General features: G+C 42.5%; 1 protein-coding gene across 1 annotated transcript in view; it reads right to left on the reverse strand.

Annotated features, from left to right (window-relative positions):
* Window positions 1-20864, reverse strand: part of LOC121615053 (receptor-type tyrosine-protein phosphatase N2-like) — a 192405-nt gene that overhangs the window by 130074 nt on the left and 41467 nt on the right. Inside the window, exons 6-10 of the mRNA XM_041949215.1 lie at window positions 18507-18897; window positions 16670-16987; window positions 16142-16182; window positions 12703-13076; window positions 2188-2274 (exon numbers count right to left, since the gene is read on the reverse strand). Of these exons, the coding sequence (XP_041805149.1) occupies window positions 2188-2274; window positions 12703-13076; window positions 16142-16182; window positions 16670-16987; window positions 18507-18897 (1211 nt within the window). The remainder of the gene's footprint in view (window positions 1-2187; window positions 2275-12702; window positions 13077-16141; window positions 16183-16669; window positions 16988-18506; window positions 18898-20864) is intronic.

Genomic DNA, 20864 nt, shown 5'->3' on the forward strand with positions numbered 1-20864 from the left:
GAGAGAGAGAGAAGACAGAAATAGAGAAAAACTACGAGAGAAACAGATTGAAAAGGAGAGAAGAAGAACTGGTGGAATAGAGGGTAAGACAGAGAGAAATAGCTATGGACAGAGAATGAGTGAGAGACACTGAAAGACAGAGAGAGAGAGAGAGAGAGAGAGAGAGAGGGAGGGTTCAGGCAGAGTTCACTCTCATTAATAAATGATTGCAGTTAGCGGCGGCTCGACTCCAACATGTCAATAACGCGGACGAGCAGCTCTCATTGCTCCCCCCCCCCCACCCCCGAGCAGCAAAAAAATGTTGACAGAATGAAAATAAGGCGACGTCCTTGGATTTCAACTCCGTAAGGGCACAGTTTTTTTTTTCACTTCTGATTTTAATGCCTTGTGCCACTGGAAAGTCTCTCTGTTTTGATCCCACCGGTTTGCCCTCTCCGATCTGACACGCTGGGGGTAACAGCGGAGGAGCCGCCGCCGCTCATCTTCCACGGGGAGTATCCGAACAGCTTCGGTATGTGATGCTCGCCCTTTGAGAAAATCGCCGCCCACTTGATCCTACAGGTACAAGATGGTTGATGTCGGGAACGTAAAGCACGCTATAAACACGATGAGTCATCTACAGACCTTTGTCTCTTCAGGATTTCTAGTCTGAGTTTAGAGTCCTTTGTGATTTTGAAATGCTAGAGTGATGAATTTCAAGTTTTTTTCTTGATGTAATCCTTAATTTAATTCAGATGCTTGGCTGCGTGACAGCTGGCAGGGCTACATGTCCACAGGCACTGCTACATTACAGGGCGTAGAGACTTTTAGAAGGACATCATAAGTATTAAAATGCTTTTATTTTTGCCTCCTGAACACACTGCTGGAGCTGTAACTTCGTATGTCGACCCAAACCTGGCAGCCCACTCAGATTGTGAAGACTCCATTAAAGGGACCCGAAAGGTCACCTGCACAACTTTAACTGTTTATTTTGAAGTTCAAACTGAGTTTTATGTTACGGTTAGTCATGCAGAGCAGATGTTAAAGGAAAGAGTGAGGCCAGCATGATGCTTCAGTGAAGATACACGTAAATGTTTCTGTTGACTTGGAGACAGGTAGTTCAGGGTAATGATGATAAGGACTGAAGAGGTGCAGAGAATAGCTGAGGCGCACATCTCCCAAATCTTAGCAAGGCGCTGCGTGGATCCTCGCATCAAGTGAGTCGATAAGTTTATCAAACTCTTATCGGGACACGGTTTTAGAGTATCGAAAGAACAGCCGCGTTGTGTCCATGCACGTTCGTCATGAGCAGACTGGAGAGACCTGAAGGGGCATCAATGAAAAGTCCGCTTCAGGACAGCGAGACAACTTTGTGCAAGTGGAAAATACACCAAGAAATAGCTGAGTGTGTTTAGCTGCTAGATGCTAACAAACTGGCGTTTGTTGCTGGGTAACGTAACTGATTCAATCACAATCAATTAAATGTTCTCATCACCAGATTAGCTCCCCTTGTGGACGATTGATAAATGACTGGTGCTTATATTCTACAGCACCTCTTTAAAGAAAACTGTACATACAGTAAGCTAAATAACTACCATTTATCATCACGGCACTAAAGAGTGTTAAATCACATTTTACAGACATAAATTGAAATCCTAATTATTTTGCTGGTGATCTGATCATAGATGCAGTTAAACGGAGTGATAAACTACAGCTGATATCTGCAGATTCCTGCACCTTGTTGCTTCCTGAAAAGGCTGAGAGGTCTGCAGCACTGATTGTGTGTAATGACTGTGTGAAAATCTGCTGTTTATCTGAATGAGCCACTGTAAAAATGCTCAAGTCTGAAAGGGCTGGGTTTACACTTGTGAAAATGAACGAACGGTGTGAAATGTGTCACTTCCACCGCGCTGGCTCCGTTTGAACAGACTTTATTTATTGGCATTTTTAACTGGAACAGGTGCGAACCCATCAAGCATCTCAATAGCAATGGATTATTCAGAGCAGCAGCAAATGCAGCAAATGTGCAGGTTTGTGCTTTTTATGATACACTCGGAAAAAATACCAGGTTTAGGTTAGATGTTGATTTTCAGGCCAGACTGCTCGCTCTACAAGCACGAACAGCATCAACACAGCGGGGGGAGCGAGCGCCCAGCGTTTTTCCGCTTGAGCGTGAATAGCGTGTCAATAAAAAGCAGCAATACGTACGACAGCTCGGCAAAGTCGGTCATCTGGATTTTAGCCCTGCGAGCCAGGATCTCCATCAGGTGGAGGCCTTCGTCCGTCTGGAGCCCACTGAAGACGAGGAGGAAGAGGAGACAGGCAGAAGGAGGAGAAGGGATGGGGTGAGGAGGTTAGGAAAGATTGGGGAAGAAGGTAGAGAGAGTGAGAAAAAGAACGGAAATTCAATGAAACTCGTCCCAAAGATCAAACATTACAGAATTCCTGTGTTTAATTTACATGGTACAACATTACAGACTGGATGGACTGGAAAGAGCAGCTATGTGTAAATAAAGGGCATTTTTTCTCTGCTCATTAATGTTAGGACACTTTGAAGTGAATGAAGCACACTGGAATTATCAGGCAGAGTAGCTCTTCTTGCAGCGACGCAGCTAAAATCCAGGATCTGTTTAGATTAGACTTGTGGCTCCGTCAGGTAAACACTAATGAGGGCAAATGAAATTCTTTGGAATTAAAATGTGTGTTCAAGTAAGCTTTTATAATTTGTCACTTCCTAAAAAAAAAAAAAAAGCGTGCCTTAGCAAAACCAAAACCTGCAACGTTCCTCTCTAGAATCCACTCCTGCCTTCGTTTCTCATGACAGGTGGATACAGGAAGGTCTCAAGGAACACAACAAAGAAAAAGAACGTACGGAGAGTTTTACACGGCAAACGCAGCAGAAATCTGAGCACAGACCAAACATCTCTGTACATTTTGGGGTAACATGCAAAACTGAACTGAGACAGAAGACAAGAAAAAATGAAATTAGGGGAAAAAAAGGTGAGTTCAGGCAGGTGTGAGGGAGAGAGGAGGGAGTTGCTGATTGGTGACAAGGTGAAAAGGCGAGGAAAGCTTGTATTGGTCGCTCCCTGCTCCCTAATTTTAAGCTTTAAAGTTTGACTGAAAGAGACGAGGTCAAAGAACATTTAACACGTAAAATAACATTAATATTCCACAGTGAGAATGAACACTGATGTGTTTGTGTATGTAACATGCCTGTGAATATTCTCATTCATCCAGGTCATTGTAAGCTTTAGGGCATTCAATCGTTCGCAACTGGACCTCGTCAGTTTGTCTTAGAAGAATCGTCTTTCATCCAGTGAGTGCTAGGCATCACTCAAATTCAAGTATTTATCCCCTGAGTGAGGCCAACCCCCAAAACCAAGAATGGTATCACTCTATTGTGAGGTTAACGATCCCCCCATTAGGCGGGGTAGGGTGCAACCCTCTACTTGAACCTAACACCATTGCATTGGACTAGAGCTGTCCTATCTAGTCTGGTTGCGTACGAACTGATGAAGCCTGCTCGGATGAGAGGAGAAACGTCTTCTAAGACAAACTGACGAGGTCCAGTTGCGAACGATTGAATGCCCTAAAGCCCTAAACTTCACCCTGAACCAGGTCTGGTGCAGCTCTGGTGAGCACACAGGCTCTGAACGCTCACAGTGTTTGAAATGAACCTGATGCTCTTTTGGCAGATGATGATCAGGAAGTTAAATTTATTTGCACAAGCACATAAAAAGTAAAAAAACTGAAGTATGTAAATGCAACCCAACAATTCTACATACTGCAGATTTTAAACAGCGAATTTGTTTCCGAAGAGACATAACGCATAACGCATAACATAATGTTTTCATTTTAAGTCCTCAGCGCTACGAGTAAATATAAGCAGAATCATGCAGAAGTGACTACGAGCAGATATTGTAGGAAAACAAGTGAAATATGTTGTCAACTCACGTTTTCGCTCATGTGAAATTTCTTTATTATGTTGATAACTACTGGCTGCTTACTTATCTTTCAAAACGTACTCAGTGCTACAAATTAGTCGTTTTCTAGGATACAGGGCTGCCGCAATCCACTCAATCCGCCTCATTACAACGTCTGGGAAGAAATGAGCAGGCGGCATTATGTTCCCTTCAAAACGCGCCGGGCCAAAACACTGAGTGGTATATAAATGTCACTTCTAGGAGGCAGGGCTGGCACTTCAGTGCAGTTTTGTGGTTCCTTCATTTGAGTTTTCCACTTCTGCTTCACTTTATTTCACACTTTTAATAAACTGCATTTATCTGACAGCTTGAGTTATTGGTTATTTGGTAGACTACATTATTATTTTATATTCAAGGTGAGTTGCCATCCAATAAACATTTGAGCTCTGAAACTCTGAGAACTGCCGTTATTTTTCCTCGTTCCTTCCATTTTCCACTTCTTTGTCTTTCTTGTTGATTCATTCTGTCCTTCTTGCTCTCCTTCAACTCATCTTAAAGCAGTTTAATAGTCTCAAATCTATGATGTGAGGTGTTGTGAAGACTAAAATCCCTTCTACTTTGACTACTTCAGTACATTTTACCCTCAATGCTCACGTAACAGCTAAATTAAGAAAGAGAAAATCCCTAACATTTTAACTGTGAAGAAAAAAATTGAAAAGGAGGAATAGCAAGCAATAAGCAGTGAATTAACAGCCTGGATGCATGCAAAGGATGGGGAGTGTGTGCGTGTCTGTGTGTGTGTGTGCGTGCGTGCATGCTGGGAGACCACGTTTAAAGCTCAACATCCAAACTCCAAGCTAATTGCTTCCTATCTGCTGTGGACTTGTCTGACCTCCCCTCAGCTCCCTCTGCTGAATTCGAATGCAGAGAGGAGACGCCTCCAGACACCTGCAGGGCGCATGCTCTCTCCCTAAACACCAGCCGTCATCTGCGGATCACTCTGATGACGGCGAAGACACAGAGGGAAACGGAAGGAGATTTTCTGCAAATTGTGAAAATCGCTTTTTAAACGTACCTAATTATGGAAATTAGCAGATGCCTAGCTCACTGGATGAAAGACGATTCAGTTGAATCAGGTGTTCTCTACACAGAACACGGAAATTACATGAATTGATTGAAGTTTCCCAGAAAGTTATGGTCGTCTTTAAACACTGCAATAAGGCAAATGCCACAATTTTATTCCAATACTGTTTAAATATTAGCGGAGCTGAAATGCGCCCTCGGTGGCTACTGACGGGGGTGCAAAAGAAAAAGATAGTAATCAGTTTACAGCAGAGCCAAACAAACTGTTGGTTGAAAAGAATCAAAGCATGACACTGGTTTAATGAAGAAGACAAAGAGGACAGTCAAAAACAACCATGTGAAAAATATCAGCCGTAAATAGTATAAAAATGATTCTGTTTGATGCATTTTAACTGTTTTAAATAATAAGAGAATATGTCTGACTGTGGGTGAATCACTGCTCAGAAAACCATATTGACTTGGCATGAAAAGTGACTGACAGCCGATGATTTCTCTCCTTCCTCTGCCTTGAGAGCAGACAGCAGCTTCAGTAGCCCACATTATGAGTCAGTCTTCCTCAGATCTGACACCAGCGATCACTCCGCCTGCCCGCCTGCCTGCAGATCCTGAGTGCTGATAGCTGCACCGGGGACCTAACAGCAGCTTTTACATTAGCTCTGCAGCGTACTGTACTTTGGGCTTTGATCCGACAGCATGTGAAAGCGGGATTTTTCTACTGCTACATTTCTTTCTTACACATTTACACATTACACATTCAGTATAAAGACAACTGCTAACAAAACAAAAGCCTGTTCTGTCCAGCAACAACACCTCTGTTGTTAAGAGGAATGTGGATACATGCAACGGCTACAAAACATGCAACAACAAGTGTTGCTGAGACAACTCTGGATCCAAAGATAATGGTTTCCGAACTTGAGTGGGAGTCTTCCAACGACAATACAACAAAAGAGTCATTTACAGTTTACAGTCCCCTGATGAATACTCCAAGACTATTTCTCCAGAAAACATCACTTCACTAATCCATTTAAATATCTCGATATCTACTTGACAGTCACAAAATGCTGCACAGACATTCACGATGCTCAGATGATCCATTCAAATGACTTCAGTTTCCTTTAGCGCCACCATCACGAGGCTGACATTTGTCCAATACTCTGTTTTATGACCAATAACATGCACAACTAATGAGTTGAAGCCATAATTAGCAAATCTGCAAATGTAGTTTCTGCATCACCAACCCCAGTCATCATGTATTTCACAACGTCACAAGAACAAGTCACGTCACAACCGATTGAAGACTAAATCGACCGACACTAATCCTATTAGAGCTCAGTCATATTATCAGTCAGATTCTGCAGACTTCCACAGATACATTAAATATGTATGTTTCATATGTATCATATCCCCGTTTCCACAATGTGACGTAGTTCAGATTATCAGCACATGAACTGAGTTTCTCATCAGGAGGACGGGATGGTGGTGGCGGGGCAGCCAGGCAACAACTGTTCCAGCTGTGTTTCTTGCTACAAAACCAGCATTTTGAAGAAGAAGTCGGGACATTTTCCAGCTGCGTTTGACCGAGAGGTTTTTGTAGAGGTAAGGCTGCCAGACCTAAACCACAGCGATGCCACAACATAAAAATGAAAAGTAAAAAAACGTGAAGTTTGAACATAAAGAAAAGTTTCATCTGTGGCAAGAAAACAAAAAACGTACAATGCCGACACTTATTCTGACGATTGGCTTGAAGTGCCTGAGGAGAGGATTGTTGGATGTAGTAACAGGAAAGCCAATAGGAAGGACAGTTTCCTCCAACATCAAAGACATGTCCTGCCCTACAGGCTTCTGCAGCGTTCCTTCCACATCTGCCGCACTGGCAAATCCACGGGGGCAAAGAGAGAGAAGAAGGGGCTTCTGCTGAAGAAACACCTTCCATACTTATCTAATCAGCAGTGATGCTGGCTGGGGAGAATATCACCAGCGAGACATCAGCACCAAAAAGTAAGAACCAGGAGACATGCAGCCAATTTAAAAAAAAAATCTGAGCTTATTCTGCAGATGCTTAATTGGGACGCTGCTGCTGCTGAAACGCTTGTGTTGTGTGAAATATTATCATACACAGCAGGAAATAGATAAGTAAATATGACAACACTATATGACAATATGACACACAAACAATTATTACAAATTACTGGGAAATTAAGTGTGAACCTCTACTGCAGTCATGTCATGTATGTAGTGTGCCTGTATGAAATTAGCAACCGTACACAGTATTTTGAGGTTTGGAGGTTATATAGCATTTTATCATAGGAGGGTCTAAAACTAACTACTGGTAGAGCACACTGAGTAAATATGGATAAATGTTGTTCTCATGTAATGTTTTTTTTTTACATAAAAGTAATCATTGACCTCAGAAACTACAAAAACAAATAACATTTGCAGCAGTTTGCATTTTAGAGTTTCAGATCTTTTCATAATTTGCTAGAATGATGACTGACACTACTTTAATTAAACATGCAAAATATACACGACGGTTACAAAAGCTCGTTTAGGAACACTTCAGTGATTGGAGATTTTAACGGAAGATTGTGGAAGAAGTGTTTCATTTTAGGCTTTAAAGATGCAGATTAGCCGTGTGTGTGCGTGTGTGTGTGTGTGTAGGTGTGTGTGTGTGGGATGCGAGACAATAAGGGAGAAGCATTTATAGGTTGAAGGGTTAAAAGGTGGATTAAAAAAAAGTCTGTCTCCAAGGCCGCATGTATGTGTGTGTTGGGGAGCAGGTGTTTTCCTCCAGCTGTGATGAATCACCCTGTCTTCCTCCTCCGCCTCCTCTTCACCCACGGCCACAGGAGGAGGTGATGTGCTCACACCACCAGGAGGTTCCTGCTATCAGCCTTCACCTCTGGCATGACGCAAAAATGTCATACTGTAACTTTGGATCCAGTCTGTCTTGTTACAACTAATGCACATATTTCTTTTTTTTTATCACCGCAAGAAAAAGACAAGGCAACCCAACATTCATATGTCATTCAAGATATGATTTATAAAATTAAAAAGCTTTACATTATCTGTGCTCTGATGTTATCTAGAGCCAACCACATTTTATTTCTGATTAGAAATAATAAGTGGTCATACTTTACATTAAACACCAGGTCATGAAAACAAATAATGATGGAAAAATCAAGAATGAGGAACAAAAAAATACACCATGGCCACAAAACATACTATTTTCTAACTGGTGGCTGTTAAAGAAATATTTTGTTATTTTGGAAAATGTCAAAACTTTTATCGAGTGACTCACAAATGGACGGTTTTGAAGAACCTTGTTGACCTTCCCGTCAAATCACAGCATGACGCTGAGGAGAGCCGGTCCAGCAGTCTGGTACCGGGCATCAAATCAGAGATGCTCTTGTGGAAGCTGAGACAACTCATCTGACCCAGGCGCTGACTGAAAGGATGCCAAACCTTTGGTCGGCAGTGTAATGCAGTATGACAGTTTTACCAGGTCAACAAGGTAAACAAGCTGTCCATCAGCTTCAGTGTAGTCAGATGTTGCAGTAATCAAATAAAAAATGTCTTTGGCAAAGTAATGGGGGTTCTAGGTTTTGTCAAACAGCACTGAAATATTTATGAAAATATGTGGATATTGACATTATTCTAGCACAGGAGAAGCTTTTCTTTTATGAGGCTGATGAAGAGCTTCTTGCTTTCTGCTGCACTGCGAAGACTTGAAGTGGCATTTTTCCCTGTTGTGGTTGATGCTGCACTTCGCTCTCTCGAGGAGAGCTCCGCGAACTGTCAAGGACAACTATGGTGTTCTTTTGAAGTTCAGTGATCTCACGGAAATGTCAAGAGACACTTTTAAGAGTCACTGTAAAGGGTAAGAGAGGAATCTGCAGAGTACACCCGCGACGTCTGCGGTGCAAAAGTGACTGAGGACGCCTTAAACTTTTTACCAGTTCACGTTCACGTCTGGTTCATAAAGTTACGTCAGTGTATAGATGTCAGAAATGCTGTAATATTTCCCATTGGACAAGTTTTTATATATATATATATATATACACACACACACACACACACACACACGTCTAGTGAAGAAAAAAGCACTCCATGAATGCTTGATGACACAGATGGACCAGCTGCCAACATCAGGGTCTCAACAATGCTAATGATGAAGGATTCCCACAAGGGTACTACACCTTCAAACTAAAGGCAGATAACCTTCCTCTCCACAACATTACAATATGAGAGATCCAAGCCTGGATCAGGCATCACAGCAGCAAAGCTTAATGGGTACATGAGTCGGCGAAACATCAGTGCAACTCAGAGGGGAACTGGGAACAACACCAGAGGGTCAAAGCACCAACTGCTGGTTGATGGAGTCACACAAGACTCTCAGACCAGACAGCCTGGATGGACTCCAAGAAAGCCTACAATTCAAAGCCCCACGCATGGCTACTGAAATGTTCTATAATGGCACTACACAGAGCCAACAGGACATTAAAAGTCTTCATGAAGAGCTCACTGCAGCAGTGGAACCACGCAGGTAGCCATCAAATGTGGCATATACCCAGGAAATGCACAGTCCCCGCTGCTGTTCTGCTTAGACCTGAACCTCTCAGTCAGCTCATCGCAAAGACTGGATATGGATACAAGTTCAGAAGTCCATCTCAATGGAAAGAGTAAGAATAAAGCCATCAAGTACATCAGAAAGAGGGCCCCCCAGGACGAACCGCTAAGTGAGTACCTCTGGCAGCAGAAGACAGAGAGTGGCTAGGAAGAAGACGAGGTATCATGAAGTCTTCACCCTCCATTGATGTACCATCGGCAGATAGAAGATGTGGCTGACATTGAGAAGTCCTACCAGTGGACTGAAGGACAGAATAGAGGCATGGCAGCACAAGAACAGGCACTCAGCACCAGATCGGTTGAGGCCAGGGTCTACTACGCTTGAGACAGTCCAGCACCTAGCAGCAGGGTAAGATGCCACCGTGGAAAGTGTCCACTAAAAAAAGATAGAAATCCACAGTAGTCCCAGTCATAACAGGAGCACAAGGGGCTGTGAGCCCCAAACTGGGAGAGTAGCTGCAGCAGATTGATGAACAACCTCTAGATCTCTAGAAGAGGGCAGTCCTAGAAACAACTAAGATACTGCGCAGAACACTCAAACTCCCCGGTCTCCGGTAGAGGATCCGAGCTTGAAGAAGACACACACAACCCAAACAAAGGGTGAGAGTGATGTATTCACCCCTCACTGTTTCTCCAGCTGTTTCAGCTGATGAACAAAGTACTCGGAACTGGCCACATTTCTGTGGTGGGATCTTAATAAGCCGTGGAATCTGCAGACGGCACCTCAAACCACATGTTTCATTTGAAGTTTTCCTTCGGTTGCACTTTTTGAGCTGATGCTTTAATCATGATCACTGATGCTTCCGGTGAAGTACTGTTGAGTCTAATGTACAACAAGTTAGAATATTAGAAAAATCTCTAGTCTTATCTTTCACAAATAAAATGCCTTCCTGTGCCATATAACAGTGGTCCCCAACCTTTTCTGAACCATGGCCGAGTTTAATGTCTGACAATATTTTCATGGCCCAGTCTAAAGGTGTAGCAGATAAAAACAAAATAAAATGATAAGATCGGCATTAAAAACTGTGGTATTTTCTCTTTAATAATAATAATAACAATAATAATGAACATATATCCACTTTTTTAATCCTGTCAAGAGGACCTGGCACCAGACTGGCACTGTCAGGCACCTCCACAACAAAACAATGGAAATTATTTTTTCTTTCTGTGCGGCCCAGTACCAAATGACCCATGGCCCACTAGTGGGCCGCGGCCCACGGGTTGGGGATCAATGCCATATAAAATGCCACAGGAAGGCTCGTACAGGGGAGGAACATCTTGAAATTATTTGCACTAAACAGGAATTATATTTTATTCTGTTTGCACATTTCACTTCCATATTTTATTGTTTATTGTTTAGTATATTTTATTGCCTTAGTATATTTTCATTCTGTTATATTTTTAATTGCTTTACGAATATTTTTATCGCATGTTGGTTTATTTTATTATATTGTAGTTATCTTAATTTTATTCTTTCTAATCTTCTTATCTTTCTTACCATCTGTTCCTAACATGGGGGTTGCAATGAAAATTTCATTGACATAAAGACTCTTGAATCTTGAATCTTGAATGTGTTGTGTATTTGACTGATTCACAACCACCAGTTTCATCCTACCATCATGCAGGCTACTATTGGTCAAACAGAAAATACTGTTAAATGATAACAGTAATGATTGCATGTGGTGTAATGGACTACTGTTGTTGTTGCCATCTTAAAGAATTTCCACTTGTATCTCATGTGGCCAAAATGACACTTCTGATGCAGGCTAGTATCTTTCACATACAGTTTAAATACAGAAATAATGGCAGAACAGCATCCATAACAACTTCCATACATTCTCAAGAGTCAGCTTCTGATTTTGTGCCATTTGGGGAAATAAAAATACAAACTAAGGAGATATTTTTGTGGAAACATTTTAAGCAAAAAAATTTAATATGTAGTAGGATAGAAAATAAAAAAAATACAGGAATATCACTCACTTAGAAAGTTGCCTACAAAAAAAATCAAGGATGAAATTGCTCTTTTTTATATTTGAATCTTTATATATGGAAATATTTTTATTAGCACAAACCAACTAGTTTGTCATTTATCAAACTAAACCAACAAAGGAAAAGCTTCACGTTCACGCTGACACACCTGACCACTAAGTACTGCTGAGAAATGCAACAGCTTTGCAGATAAGAGTGACAGAAAAAGTGACTGACTGAGTGCAGCTTTCGAAGCTAGAAAGAAAAAAGAAAGTTGCTCATTTATACCACGATGACGTGTAGGACAGAGCCTTCAGTAATGTAAAGGAGGCTCGAGGAAAGAAGACAGCACGCTGGGCAGTGAACAGCTTTCCATCATTCAACAAATTGAAGGCCTGAGTGTGACCTTAACAATGTCACAGAGATGCTCTTTCTTTATAATGAAAATGTTTTGGTTTTTCTGCTGTATCGCTCTGACACGTTCAGGCCTTGAGCCAGAATTACACTTGTTGCAGCTAAAAGACGAGTTTCAAAGCCAAACACCGCAGCAACCATTTCTAAAGGTTTCTTCAATTTCAAACCGAGGAGCAGAGAAATCGATTTGAAAATCGCTCTGCCCTTCGCCTGAATAAGACCGAAGAAAAAAAGGAGGCCTGCAGTGTCCTCTCGTTGCATCCTGGGTAATATCTGACATCAAGTTGCTCAGTATGAAGGCAGGCTCACATTGTTGTCATGTATGAGAAACTAGGTTTTTCCTTGACAGCAACATCAAAGGAACAGATTTGTATTTGCAAGGAAAACATATTTCCTGCCTCCATTACTGTGAGAACAAAATATTAGACGCTTCTGTGGAACTGCCACAATCCATGGCCAAGAACTGGAGGTCAGATGATGCCAAAGATATTACTGTAGGTTTAGAAACAGTGTTAACACTGCATGCCAGAGAGCACTGACAAAGGAATCCTTTTAAAATATGTATGTATTTGTTAAAATGAGGCTAAGATATCAAGTTTTTAAACTCTCAAATACCAACAGGGGTATGAGAGTGAGGTATGAAGTACCAGTTGGGCTCTAATCAATACTTTGATTATCATCGGTCTGCCTGTAGCTTCCTACTCACTCTGTGTCTGTGATGACGTAGCCAAAGACATCATCGTCGGCCTTCTTCCTGCTGGCTTTGACGTCCAGCTGGAGTTCAGGAACGTGCATCGTCTTCTTGTGCGGTTCCTCGTACACAAGTGAAGCGGGAGGGGGCGCCACCTCCTTGATCCACCCCTCCACCTCCGACACCTCCTCCACGGACTGGGTGGCGTCCTTCTTCTGCACCGTCACTCCTGCCTCGCTGGTCCGACTCCGGACATTTTCCAGCCCCACCTGTTGGCCTCTGGGTGCCTCCGTGGAGACGTCGTTCAGGTTCCTCGCCGAAGGAGCGGCGTTGAAAGAGGTTTTGTCGAGGTAGGCGAGAAGTTTGGCGAAGAGGATTCCGCTCTCAGGCTGAAAGAAAAAAAAACATTCTGATTGAGATGACTTTTGTCAGCCAACCAGAAGCACAGTATTTGTTTTTTCCATAAAAGAAAACAGTGTCAGACAGCCACCTTAACACTTTCTGACCATGTGCAGAATCAGGGCAAGAATAAAAAAGGTTTGACGACTGAGCTGCAGTGAAAGCCTCAACACGTCTGTGCCCACGACCATTTTCACTTATGCCTAATTAGACCTCTCGGAAAGGCTGTGTGGGTGTCTGCAAACTCCTAACTGACATCTTCTGGGTGCATCTGTTCGGATGGAACAACTGTTATCACCATCACACTGTGGATCCACCCACCTTCCACCTGAGCAGAGGTCTAATCACGTGAAATAAGTGCAGACACGTCCTTGTAGATCTGAAAAGATTAGCCATTTGATCAAATTACCTGTGCGTGGAGCTGGAATGTTTTTGCTGTCATTCTATGGGTCAACATTTGACTCTGTGACTCTGAGTACCTGGAGACGCTTTGATCAGTGATCGTCCAGTGACGTTTGTAATTGAGCACTCACAGTCACATGTCCAGATCTCCTTTTCTTCCTACTGTTGCAGTGGAAGAATGTAATGGCTACATTGAACACTTGTATGTCTTTCCTGGCCTGCTATCTGCCACCTTTCTCTCCCAGTGGAAGACCTGATGGGTTTGGGCCCATCCAAGGAAAAACTACCCACGTCCTGCATGTATTAAATGATGAAACATTTTGTTGAACGCATTTCAGTTGTCCACATACTTTTGGCCATGTAGTCCAACAATTGTTTGCTGTTTTTCATTTCATTCTTCATTTAAATTCTCTACCTTTGCATTTTCTGACTGTTGATAAGGCAAAATAACCAAAAGCAACACATCACTCTGTGTTCTTAGAACTTGCAACTGACATTTGTATGACCAATAGCCAAAGACGTGGTAGACAACTTAATTTATACTGCAGATGATCTTTACTTGCAGCTGTTCCCACTCAAGACACTGCATCTGAGCCGTGACGGTCAGTGCTTTGTCCAAATTTCCTGTCAAGGTTTCACTGTTTCGTTCAGTCCGCTGATTGAGGCTTAATATGTTGTTATTTAGGTGATATTTTGATGTTGTCGTTGTGCATTTTCCATTAAGGTATCAAAATATAGACGTGAGTTTCATAAATGAACGTAAGTTTAATAGTTGGCAGGTTACATTAAAACCTCCAAAGAACTCAATGTCATGACAAATAATTCAGATTTCGTAACTTTGAACACGTCTCTGAGACTATTTAGTTACCGGCAAACCTCTTAAATGACATATACAGACACAAGACTTAGTAATAGCTTAAATTGAGTTTTCCTGTTGGTGATGTCAGTGTGTTGGTGTTCTCCAGCTACAAGCATGAGGAAATAATTGCCTTGAATCAAAAAGCAGCCACCCTGTCAGTTTATCCCGAATGGGATTATAATATGCTATTATCCCTCTGCTGCTAGCTTCAGGGTAATTGTTCATCTTGCACAGGTAGTGCTGTAGCTCGCTAACAAACCAAAAACACACTTTGATTAAATCCGTATAGTAATATATACTTTGCATAAATTTAGTGGAGGAAAGAAGCTGGCCCTGAGATCTGGTCTGGTGAACAGTAGTTCATGTTCTGTGTTGTTTTACTCTTTATTTTGTTGGTCTGCACATTCAGCCTCATTTGTAGCTGAGTAAATAATGAAAACACTAGGCTTAATTCCAGGCTTGAAACTGTTTTTTTTCCACATTGCAGCGCTGGTGTGTGATGTTCATGGTAGAATTGCAACTAGCTGGAAGCTAAAAATAGTGGCAGAGCTAAAAGAAATTTGGTGACCCGTGCCTGCTTAGGCCTGTATCAACTGACCAATCAGACAGACAGAGAGAAGAAATGCTGTTGAAGCACAAATGTTTTTTTTTTCCTTTTTTTAACATTAAAGCATGCAAACCTATAAATATACAGGTATATATAATAAAAGTAAAATGAAAATTATAAGGAAAGTGTCACACCGCGGTGAGGTCTGTCTCGTCATGGGGTTTTTTGTCTTGTCATTTCCTGTTTTATTTTGAAGGTGTAACTCTCCTCTTGTTTCAGAGCACTTGCCCTTCCTCGTGTGTCCCGTGTGTCCGCCCTGATTACCTATTGTCTCCACCTGTTCCTGATTACCCTCCACGTGTTAAATAGTCTGCGTCTCCCTTGTCTTGTGCCAGTGTGTCTTTGTCCGTCGGCGATTCACCTGAGTCTGTCTTCCCCGTTCGTCCTTGCCACAGCCACAGTCCTTTGTCTCGTAAGCTCTTGTTTCCTCCTCATGAGTGTTTTTTGTTTTGTAATTTTGATATCCTAGTTTCTGATTTACTTTCTTGTCTTAGACCTCAGCCGAATTGTTTTCCTCGTAGGAGAGTGTTTTTCTGTTGTTTCTGTTTTTGTGCTTTAGCTTCTAGTTCCTCCGCTTTTAAGGAGAGTATTTGATTTCGTAGTTTTCCTTATCTAGTTTCGTTTATTCCTGTATTCCTAGTCCTTAGAGTTTTCCTCCATTCGGAGTGTTTTTCATTTCTTATTTTATTATCACAGTGTTTTCTAGTTTTTCCTCATAGTGAGCGTTTTCTGTTCTTTATTTTCTCATTCTTGATATTCCTTGATATAGCCTTGTGCCTAGTATAAATTCTATAGCCTACTTGTTTGACACTTGGGTTGAGTTAATAAAGATCTGTGAATTCAAATCTCTGCGTCTGAGTCCTGATCTGAGTCCTGGCCTGACAGAAGGAAAATAATATGGCCTCTTTAAAAAGTCTCATCTGCACAAATGTCCCAAAACTTGATGAAAACTAGACTTGATTTACCTTCTGTACAACCAGATTATCAAGTGAGTCTCACATGAATATTGAGTTCTTGCCAAATATTCCAGTCTCTTCACCTTTTGAGCAGATGTCAAATACAATTTTAAGTTCTTTTGAAAACTGCAGGCTGTTGGGTTCATTACCGCCTTCATGCAGAATATTATATAATTGCTCATAATGTCAGCCTTACCTTTGGCATTTAAGGTTTTTTTTTTTAATGCTTACCTTGCCCTTCACATTGTGCTCCTCTGTATCTGTGCGGCGCTCTGTGGGGAGAAAAGAGTCAGTGTTTTATGCATCTGTGTGTTCATCAGAGAAAAACATACTTTGACGTTAATCAAACAGCAAAGAAGTAAAAATGTGAACACAGGGGTAAAAGACGGCTTTCCAAGTTTCTAATATCCGAACATCTGCCTTAATAACATGTTTGCAGGCTCCTACACAAACCAAGCGTACATGATTAGTTATTTTCAGCCATAGTTAAGCTCTTTGTTGAGCACTTTTACCTGATTTAGCAGCAGTGGTCTCAGTGCAGACCATTAAAACTGGCTTTGTTTATCCTGAGCTAAACGGGACGCCTCTTTATTTTCATATTGATTTTTGTGTTGCACTCTTTCTGGTGAGCTGTTTGAGAGCTCCTTTTTTTGTTTAATCCCACCTACACAATTATGCATGTATCACACACTCGCTTTCCGGCTCTTGCTCAATACTTTAATTGCGTAAAAACACAAAATGAATCACTATAAAAATTACCTTTAAGTGCTGCCGGCATCACGGGAGTGCCCTCCTGTGGTTTCGGCGTCGGAGCATTCTCGACCAGCTTCTCCTCTTCCTCGCCCCCGGCAGCCTCCTCTTCTTCTTCTTCTTCCTCCCCATCCCTCAGCTCTCCTCCCAGGTCTCTTGGTCCAGGTCTAACTCTTATCAGGTCCCTGTTTAGCCCCTGGTCCTGGTCGACAACCTGCAGAGCATCGGCTATCAGGCGGGACAGCTGGTCCAAGTCCTGCGGCGTCAGGTCATCGACGTCCACGTGCTGCCTGCCAACGTTCTTTAAAACCTTCTCGATGAACCTCTCTAGAGGAGAGGAAAGAGAACAGGGAGTCAGACAGAGAGCATCCTCACAGGAAGGCACAAACTGCGCTGGTTGTTTGTAAAATACTTAAAACGACCCATGTTTGCTCGAGATGGAAAGTTCTTCGTCACCAACAGTAGTAGACAATCTCACCATCAGGTCCATTTATTTGCTGTGGGGGAGCTTTGAATCTCACCATGGATGAGAGGTCCATGAAGCAGCTATAACTCATATTTATAGTAAAAGAATGTCTCAATTCAGAGACTGCACTGCTCGGCTAAATCAGCACATCAACATAGTGGAGCATTTAGCAGGTAAAGAGCCAGATATTTGTTGGTAGAGACCAAAAACAGAGCAAAAAAGAGAGTGAACATTCAAAAGGTTCACATTTAAAATGGCTCCAGATGAAGGATAATGTTAGACATGTCTGCCAGATGTGTAGAAAACCATCTGTTTGCTAACAAGTTAACTTAAAAGCTGATGTTGTGTTCCCAACATGTTTCTGCTGCCCCCACGTGGCCAAAATCAGTTACTACAGGTTGAAAGTCTTATTTACTGTTATGAATTCTACAATTTCCATTACAACTGGCCAAAATACATCTGCTGAGGAGGATTGTGCGACATGACTGAAAGCCACAGAACAGCTATTAAACGGACATGGCTTTGTTAACAACCTATTATTTGTTTTCCATCATGCGAGTCCTTATTTTCTGGCCATTTCTGCTTTATTGGACAGTGATAGATGGAGACAGGAAAGGCAGAGCAGAGAGAGGGGATGACGTGTAGCAAAGGGCCGGATTCGAACCAAGCCCGCCACGCTCCACCACATCCCCACAAAGACGGCAGTAAGTCAAGCAAGCTCAAGCTGTGTCACAATAAAATCCACCACATAACGTGTTGACCAATCAGAAAAATGCAAGCACACATTTTAGGGTGGAATGCTTTCACATGAAAGCCCCGCCTCTGCTGTTACTCAGCGTTAGGGTTAGGGCTAGCAGGGTTAGGGCACTTTTCAGCAGTTTTTTGTTGCCACAAACCCAACCAATCCTTCAGCACGAAGGTGGCAGATTAGAAAACATCCACCAGTCACATCCGAGTCATATTACTTGTTTTGGACGGCACCAGCAAATTTTGTTTTTTGGCTACAATGACTTCTCCCGACATCAAAGCACTGCAGTGTTTGTCACCACAGGAAAAAGTTTGTTCCTCCATTATATAACACAGCAGTGATCCAACTTTCAATCAGCTGTACAGAAACCATTCAACTTTTTGACAACAAAGCTGACAATATGTACAGTATTATACTGATCCAATCCAGTCAAATGCAACTAACTACAGCTTGAAAAATGACCACAGAGCTGAATCAAAACGTCTTTGAGCTTCTCAGAATTTAAAACAGTGAAATGATGAAACGTGTTTATGTGTGAGGGTTGGATTATGAGACAGCCTTGCATGAATGACATGTCCTGCCTGAACTATAGCAAATTGTCAGTATAAACTCCATCATGTTAGAACACATACCATCCACAGACGTCAGTGGGTCCTTGATTGAAGCCCCTTGAGTTCTCCCCGTCTTAAGAGGCCTGGGTTTTGAGATCTCTTTTTTGAGCCCAGAAATTTCTATCCCATTGCTGTAGAAGGGCCTCAGCCGGGACGAGGGGTCCTCCTGCACCTCGGGGCTCAACCCCCCGCGGTGCAGGGACAGATGCCCGGAGAGATACTGCCTCAGGGCCGCCAGGAGAAGGTCACCCTCGGCCTGTGTGGCGAGGAGCTGGTCGGCTGGGCGTCTCTGCTTCTGCAGAGGTGAGAAAGATGAAAGAGAAGAAAAGCTGGAGGGAGACAGCCTCTGAGTTGAAGTCTGGGCCTTGGAGCGATAGAAGTCTGCAGGGCTGCCTGACTGGAAACGGTCACTCTGAAAGGATGAAGGAAAGCATATATAATCACAGAGTTCCTTTAAAAAACACTGTGTAGCAAACAAAACTGATTATTATGTCCTGTTTCAGACACAGATCTGACGTCTTCTAATGAGAGAGAACAACAAAGAGCTGCTCAAAGTCGAGTTTATTCTGGTTTCAGTCAATCCAAGTGGATTAAAAAAGGAAGGAAGTAATAATTATTATCATTATAATTATGAACTCAACGGTAAATGGACTGTATTTATGTAGCGTTTTTTTAGTCTGATGACCACTCGAAGCGCTTTTACAACACAAGCCTCTAATCGTCCGTTAAAATCATGCTACATTTTTGGTGATTATTGACGCATATTCACTTGTGCATGCATATTCTTGAAGTGTAACAGGCTGGTTTTCTGTTTTTTGCCTCTGACAAAATATGTTTTAAATCTATTTTGTAATGGCGATACGGGCAAAAAATGGGCGTCGAAACAAGGTGGAAGATTGGCAGCTGTGGTTCAGGTGTGGGTTTGGTGGGGTTAGTCAGCGGTTCAGTCCCCAGCTGGTCAGGTTTGCAGCTTGCCATTCCCCATCTCTCTCTCCCCTTTACATCCCACCTGCTATGTGTCTGCCATCTAAAACTGAAACACTGTCCCGACACAGCGAGCTTTTCGTGCATGTTAATGCAAACGGACATGTTGCTGAGGTAAAACGCACAGTCATCCTGCTGGAGAAGCTTACACTACATCTGTCGGCCCGCCAATCCAGTGCAGCCGGCCCTAAGCGCCGTGCAAAGCGTCATACCACTACTCAAAATAAAATGTGCATTTTACAACAAATATCACATACAAGGTTTCTCAATTTAATACAGTATATCAAAATACTTTTTAGATATTTAACGGTTTACTTCTTGTCAAATAAGGACATTTATTTTATGTAGTGTTTAAGTGCTTTACACATTATCATAAAAATCACATAACAATACATCACATAAAAAAATATAAAAATTATAAAAGAAAATGGATGTAAAAATAAACTAAACATTCAGCGACAGCATTTTGATGCAGGATCCCATTTTGCTTCAACATTTAAAAGACTTTCATCCAGCAAGATCATTACTGACACGAAAATAAAGCCCATTTTTGAAAAACAAGTTATTAATCCATTTATGCAATCATATTAACAGATCCATCAGCTACAACAAAAGCAAAGAGTCACTGCCAGCTCCATTAACGCCCACCTAGGAGCACAGAAATGGTACAAGCCTGACTAACGGAAAAATTACCATGACAATACCGACATGAACGGTCGAGTTCCTCACAGTCGTCATACTTATTTATGATTCGAGGCCCCTTCTGATATTTGTCACTGCCGGTAGCTTTATTCATCTATGTCACACAGTCGGTGCGTTTGCTCCACTCATGCCCTCCAGGACCCCGTCGGTCCTCCCGCTCCTTTTCATTTCCAGCAAACACGTGAACCTGGACAGAAAAGGCCACGAGCCTCCGAGCGACGCCCGCGGGCTCCACGCCGCCGCGCTCTGTGACTCTCCGTTACAATCCCCCAGCAGGCGAAAGGCCTCTGCCATTCAGCCGTGCTCCGCTCCCCTCAGCCTGAGCGGCGGAGGAACCGGTCACGTGGAGAGTTATTAATTAGAGCGCTGAACTCCTGAACTCTCTGCTGGTATTATTTCGCTCATAACAGTCATGCTGGGAGAAGCCATCAGTTAGGATGGAGAAGCGAGAGCGGCGTGACAACGAAGGATGACACCAGACTCCCCGTTGGGCAGGTGTGTGTGGTTGCGTCTTTGTGTGAGTTTTTATATGACTTGTTCGAGTGTGTGTGCGCGCGTACTGCATGTGTATGTGTGCGTTTTTTGTTTTTTTTCTTACAGAAGCAGGTGGCCGTGAACAGAGGGAGGGGCTACATGCAGACGTCGTGGTAAAATAAATGTCCCACCTGCTCTGTCCCCTTTCGGATGTGAAGC

This window comes from Chelmon rostratus, chromosome 12 (assembly GCF_017976325.1).
Source record: "Chelmon rostratus isolate fCheRos1 chromosome 12, fCheRos1.pri, whole genome shotgun sequence".
Classification (NCBI taxonomy): domain Eukaryota; kingdom Metazoa; phylum Chordata; class Actinopteri; order Chaetodontiformes; family Chaetodontidae; genus Chelmon; species Chelmon rostratus.